Source organism: Durio zibethinus, chromosome 11 (assembly GCF_047325235.1).
Source record: "Durio zibethinus cultivar Kanyao isolate XHJ-2024 chromosome 11, ASM4732523v1, whole genome shotgun sequence".
NCBI lineage: Eukaryota > Viridiplantae > Streptophyta > Magnoliopsida > Malvales > Malvaceae > Durio > Durio zibethinus.
Window position 1 is genome coordinate 20136739 of NC_143172.1, and position 6357 is coordinate 20143095.

Sequence of the window (6357 nt, forward strand, 5' to 3'; positions counted from 1 at the left end):
CATTTTAACTTTCAAATACAACAATAATATGAATTTCAAAGCTTTTTTGCATACTGAATCAACTGCTATTAAGATATCAAATGACCTGCAAGAAACATAAGGTAAGATGTTCATTTGACATTCATTACATTTATTTCTTATCTACTTAAATTATACTTATTGGTTTTTCTACTATTTCAATTAAAGAAAAATTTTAAAAATTGAACAACCTTTAATTCTAATTATCATGCAGAAAATGAAAATGATACTTATTGTGATCATTTTGTGTTTCATTGCTTGATGACCAACATAAATGTTGAAATAAATCCCACCTTGATAAATAATTAAACATAAAACTACTATCATGAATTACTATATAATTTCACTCATGAATAAAATTGAATGAACAATGAATTCAAAATATCTATTAATGATTTTTTTATCATGTTGTGTATATAAAATATCTCAACTTCTTTCCACAAGCATTTCTCATATCAACATACTTTCATCACTTTACTAATTTCATAAGAAAACAAATCATGAACTATCCATTACAATACTTGAAATAAGTCATTTACATAAAGATGAAAAAAAATTTATCATTAATAATCATTTAAAAGTCAATGATTATTAACTTTTTTGCATGATCAAAATTAACACTTTCAAAATTGTCATTTATCCTAATTATAAATAATTTTTTTATTATTATGTTGTAAATTTTAACTTTAACTTTTATTTTATATCTATAATTTGGATATTATCTTCTCCATGACTAAGCAATTATAACTCATATCATTTTAATAATTTTAATGGAGGCCACAACGTAACGTGGGCATCTCACCTAGTATAAAAGACCGAAGAGAGAAGAGAAGTGAAGTGAAGCCCTTTTCCTTTCCCATTCTCCAAGCGCCCAACTCCCCAATGACATGGTTCCAAAAAGACTAACTGAACCACATCCTCACTTCTATCAACCTTTGAACAATAAATAAATATTTTCATATTTCATATTCTTTTCGTCTTCCGCTATAAAGACTATCAAAAAAAAAAAAAAAAAAAAAAACCACGAAGTTGAGATTTCATATCAAAGTATAGAATAGTATAGTGTTGATCATTTTTTTTTTATTCGAAAAACCCTAAGGAGAAGAAAATGGAGAGGGTGGATGAATCGGCGAATGAAGTGGAAGAACAAGTAGGGAGAGTGGTGGAGCAAGCCAGAGAGTTGCAAGAATTAGGCGCTTCGCTTATTTCCAGGATATCCAACGAGGAACAATCTCTTCGCCAGAAAGCTAATTCCCTCGAGTCCTCTATTCGCCGCCTTCGTTCCTTGATCAATTCCCTTCTCTCTCAAAAGCTTTTGGATCCCAAGCTCGCCGACAAGGCAAACTCCTCCTTACCTTTGAATGTTCCTTTTTCCATTTTTTATTTTCTCTTTAATTAATGAAATCTTAAAAAAAAAAAAAATCAAATTTGGATTCCAAACAGCTCGATGAGGATTTACTGAGAGCCAGATGTATTATAACCGATGGGGACGCCGCTGCTTTTCTTCCTGCTCAAGCTCAGGGTATAATAACTTCTTCTCGCTTTTTGTTTTCTTTTTCAAAAATTTTGAATTGATTTAGTTTTCCTGATAATAAGATTTGTTAATTAATTAATTGTAATTGGGAAATGGCAGGAAGATTTCTGAGGATGTTTCTGGGACCAATCAATGTGCGTGCATCCCGCAAAGATGTCCAATTGAAAGTTAAGGAGGAATATAACAGCTATAGAGTGCGCATCACTTTTCTTTTAACTTTCTTTTTTTTTTAATTCTATTTTTTTATTGGCATCCGAATATATTCTTCAATTTCAGAATTGCATGTCATTTCCCTCATATAAAAATTCTCCCCAATGTGCAAATGCAGCCTTATTTAACATTTCACTTACCCTTGATTACTGTATGTTTACACATCTCAAATTAGTAGTAGAATTTTTTCTGGTTCCTGGTTTATTTGTGAATTTTTTTCGAGAAAAAAAAGAAGGGAATATTTGAAAATTAACTATTTATACTTACTATCTCCCTTCAACAGGATAGGACTGCCTTGATGTTTCTTCTTTTTCCATTAACTTTGCTTATTTTAAGATCTTGGTTCTGGGAAGGATGCTTGCCTGCATTTCCAGTTCAGTTGTACGAGGTATTATACAAGTTATTCCTTAGGGGTTTTGTTTGAGATTCAGTTTATTTGTTGCTGATCTAATGCACACTTCTTTTTTCTGGGATTTAATGCTGCGTGTGTGCTATGTTAAGGCATGGTTGTTGTTCCTTTATACTGGTTTGGCTTTGCGAGAGAACATATTGCGAGCAAATGGAAGTGATATTCGACCTTGGTAATTACATGCCATCTTTTTTCCAACATTTTCCTTCAAAGCAAGCATTTTTACATTTTAGTGTTGTTTTATATAAAAGGGACTGTCATAAAACTGCGATTGTGATATGCGATACTTTTGTGATTAAAATAACTTGAAAGGTGTGTTTAGGTTCATGCAAATGGTGACCTGTGGACAGGATCATATTGGAAGATATGCTCATTCTCCTAGCAATCAGATAGCCTTATCCTTTCTGTTTTTCTTTTAAGGGTTATTACATGATTTTAAATTATGTATTCATGGTTTTCAATGTAATGCTTACAAAGGCACAAGGTTGGATAGAGTTTAGAAATTGGTGACCTTGTTCTGGTGTATGTTTATGCACTAAAGTTAACCATCCTTGCCCTGCCCTATTGTATTTTCCTTTTGGAGTAGTCATTTCATGTTAATAATTCTCACCTGCCCTTAGGTTGGTGATTTGTGCAATTATTTAGGACAACTTGGATGAAATGGTTGCACTCTATAAAGTGCTTGCCCGTGTGGGAGTGTGTAGGTGAGTGGAGAAGAAGTAGAAGTTAGTGAGTAAGATGCTTTAGGGAGGATAGGATGTCATAAGACTGAGGGAGGTCATCAGTATGATTTTCTATCTTATTATAACGCTGAAGTTGATGTTTCCTAAAGTTTTGAAGGATGGAATACATCCTCCTGTTTGTTTGTTTGAGGACATAGATAGAAGATGGTGTCTATGTCCATGTTAATTTTATCCTTTAGTTACATCATTGGAACCGATTTTATGTACCAGTTGTAACTTGTAACCATTTTCTTGTGCTGAAGATGCTTTATACATATCTTATCCCCTTTGTTGTTGAATTCATATATTTAGATCTTCCATTAGATAATTGTTGCACAGTTAATACCTGCAAGAGTCTCTTATTGCACTTTGTTTAAACCCTTTTGATTTCTTGCTATTGCCAGATTTGTGTGAGAGAGAATAGACTTGCTTGTGATTGTATACATGCATATTTCTTGGTTAAATTGGCCTTTCTAGTTTGTTTGGCGAACTACATTAGTTACAACTTCAACCTGTCAAAATCAGTCTTTAAATAACATCTGTGCTACTTAACGTGGGTGGGGAAAGAGGTTTTATTCATGACCATTTTATCTGGGTTATTTGAAATTGTTCAGATCCTCTTAGCAAGCCAGTTTGAGCTATGAAGGACCTAGAATCTTGTGAAATCTTCTTTTCGATTAGTATGTATTTTATGATTTTGTGGAAACTCTTTATCTAGTCTAGATTTATTGTGTACTTAGCTTTGTTTGGATAAATGTTGATAGATTTTGGCTTAAAACAGCATGGGAAAACAATTATTACCTTCTTATGGAACAAATCTATTCTAAAACTTCTAATGTTCATTTCAGTGTTTGACTGTTTGTCTGTAGTTTGTGTTTGTGTTTGTGCATCATATTTTCGTGGCTACTCGTGCAACTCAATTGATGACTATATAATACTTTTGTAGGTGGATATACCATCACTATTGTGCTATGATCATGGCCCTAGTTAGTCTCACTTGGGAGATTAAAGGACAGCCTAATTGTGCCCAAAAGCAGGTCTTTGTTGTACCATTGTGCGCTAATTATATTCTGGGTTTCATTGATTAACAAACTGTTAAATCCTCTGCAGAGAGGTGTAGAACTTTTTCTTCAATGGGCTATGATGCAAGGAGTTGCCATGCTTCTACAAAATAGATATCAGCGCCAAAGACTTTATACTCGTATTGCCCTGGGAAAGGTGTTATTCCTCTTTCTGCATCAAGAATTGAACTCTTTGTTTCCTTTGTTCAACTTTAATTATTTTTGCATACTAGCTATAACCTTGGTTTGAATCCCCTTTTGTTGTTTTTCATATTACAAAATCTTTTCCCTTATCTGCCATTAGCAGTAGCTATTATGCCTTCATTTCAAATCCTTACAGTTATGGAGAACCAGTTCTTAATTCTAATCTTTAATGTTGTTGTTTTCAGGCTAATAGAATGGATGTTGTCTGGGGAGAAACAGCTGGTGTAGAAGGGCAATTGTGGGTTTTATATCCAATACTTTTCCTTATGCAGGTAATGCAAGCTAACTTTTGACCAACTGCTGGGAATGTGTAGATGGGACAATATCCATTTTTATGCTGTTCTTTATCACTAAAAGGGTCTAAAACCTTCAGTTCAAACTCACAAATTTGTAGTTTCCTTATGACTTCCATGATTTACAGTTCGAGTCAGCAAATAAGTTGATCTCTTGTTGCTATCAAATTCATATTTATCTTTGAAGTTGCACGCCGCATGTAGACTAATAGTTTGTATAAGTTCTTTGAAGTCCCCGAACAGATTTGGAGTATGTTTTAGCCTTTTAGGCAATTTGTAAAGTGATTAATTTTAGTTTTCAAGCCACATAAAACTTAAATCAATCACATTCTGAAGGTTTTGTGAAGTGCTTTTTCAGGGTTGAACTTCCATTAGGTCAGTAATACTTCTCAAAGATAGTCACTTCGATAATAAGGGCTTTAGAGTATGACCAAGGTCTTGCCGAAAATCTCAATTGTTGGTTACAAGAACCAAATTGTTTTTATTTTCTAGTCTTATGTCCTTTTATTCTTTCTCCTGCTTAGCACTAAGGATGCTAGTATCTATATTCTTTTCCTTTTTCCCTTCCTCGATACAAAAAGGGAAAGATTGATGAATCTTGTCTATTTATCATTGCAGCATGTTATTATAATTGAGCATGATGTGTGTATTCATGAGTTATCCAATTTCTTTTGTAGTTTCCCCACAAATAATTGCAATTAACCATATCATATTCTTGTGTGCTTGTTAACATGATTATAGGGTTTTGAGGCATACGTAGGAATACAATTGCTCAAGACAGCATTTGTCCGGGTTGTTTCAGAATGGCAGGTAGGTTTTCACTTCTCACTGTATCTCTTTTTGTTCATTTATGCAATAAAAAAAATTCGGTTGTATATATGCTAGAAATAATGTAATTAGTTATGGAGAGCTGGTTTTTGGCAGATAATATTTTGTGGGGTCGTATTGGTTTTGATGGCCGTTGGGAACTTTATAAACACAGTACAGACGCTCATGGCAAAGTCAAGGTTTAAGGCAAAGATGAAAAGAAGTAAGGGCAAGCAGGAGTTGGAATAGGGTGTTCCTAATTGTTAGGTCAATCTTACATAGCTTTTATTTAGTCTGATTTTTTTATGATTCCGGTGGCTCAAACATGTTTGCTTTTTAGACGAGGCAATGAAAATTTCTAAGTTTTTTCATTTTCAGGGGCAGTTCACCTTCATATATGAAACTGCTGCTGTTGTTTTATTTTTTCTTTTCTTTTCTTTTTTCCTTTATCCAAACAGAAGAGAACTGTAAAGTTGGATGGAAACCTAAAATCCTCGGCCGTTCTTCTCACCTTACCCAAAGCCATAGGGGATTATCAAATTAGGTAGTTTTGATGGGCCCAAAGATCACATCATCGTGGGCGGCCTAAAAGGTAGTCAGTCCATAATATTGGGTTTTTTTTACCTTATTGGTCCTCATTTCTCTACTCTCTTGCAACTCTAAGAAAATTGCCAAGCCCAAGGGTCGGCTTCTGGCTTTAGCACAAATCATTGGCATGAACACTAGTTTCATTTCTCCAATGAAAAATTGAAGAGGGACTTCTAAAGTTAATTTGTTAAAGATTATCATTAATAGTAATTAATATACTATTTATAAAAAAATATTTTCATTAAATGCAATAATTGATAGTTATATGATGTTTTCAATGTATTTAATGAACATATTTATTATATATAGTAGTCTTAAAGTATAACAAAAATCTTTCAAACTTAAAAGATTTAACATTAACCAATACATCCTGATTTTCTGGCAATGACTGCTTTAAAAGTTGTGTTAATTATTTATTCCCATGTCACTATTCTATCATTAAATGTCTTACTAGATTCATCATATAGGGTATTATTTACATACGTAATCTCAAAATTTCTAACAAAAAATG

The 6357-nt window shown here is 33.1% G+C and overlaps 1 protein-coding gene across 1 annotated transcript; it reads left to right on the forward strand.

Annotated features, from left to right (window-relative positions):
* Positions 1-852: 852 nt before the first annotated feature.
* On the forward strand, positions 853-5768 carry LOC111291027 (uncharacterized). The gene is made up of 10 exons (XM_022882573.2): positions 853-1357; positions 1462-1540; positions 1652-1746; positions 2046-2150; positions 2264-2343; positions 3840-3930; positions 4004-4111; positions 4344-4430; positions 5193-5261; positions 5376-5768. The coding sequence occupies exons 1-10, from the start codon at positions 1127-1129 to the stop codon at positions 5505-5507; spliced, it is 1077 nt and encodes a 358-aa protein (XP_022738308.1). The 5' UTR covers positions 853-1126; the 3' UTR covers positions 5508-5768.
* Positions 5769-6357: the final 589 nt, after the last annotated feature.

What these genes read in the sequence shown, in the direction of transcription:
- LOC111291027 (XM_022882573.2), top strand. Translation starts at nt 1,127, where the DNA reads ATGGAGAGGGTGGATGAATCGGCGAATGAAGTGGAAGAACAAGTAGGG. An exon ending in TCTTCCTGCTCAAGCTCAGG is followed by an intron (nt 1,541 to 1,651) that starts GTATAATAACTT and finishes GGGAAATGGCAG; the next exon opens with GAAGATTTCTGAGGATGTTT. An exon ending in CTAATTGTGCCCAAAAGCAG is followed by an intron (nt 3,931 to 4,003) that starts GTCTTTGTTGTA and finishes AATCCTCTGCAG; the next exon opens with AGAGGTGTAGAACTTTTTCT.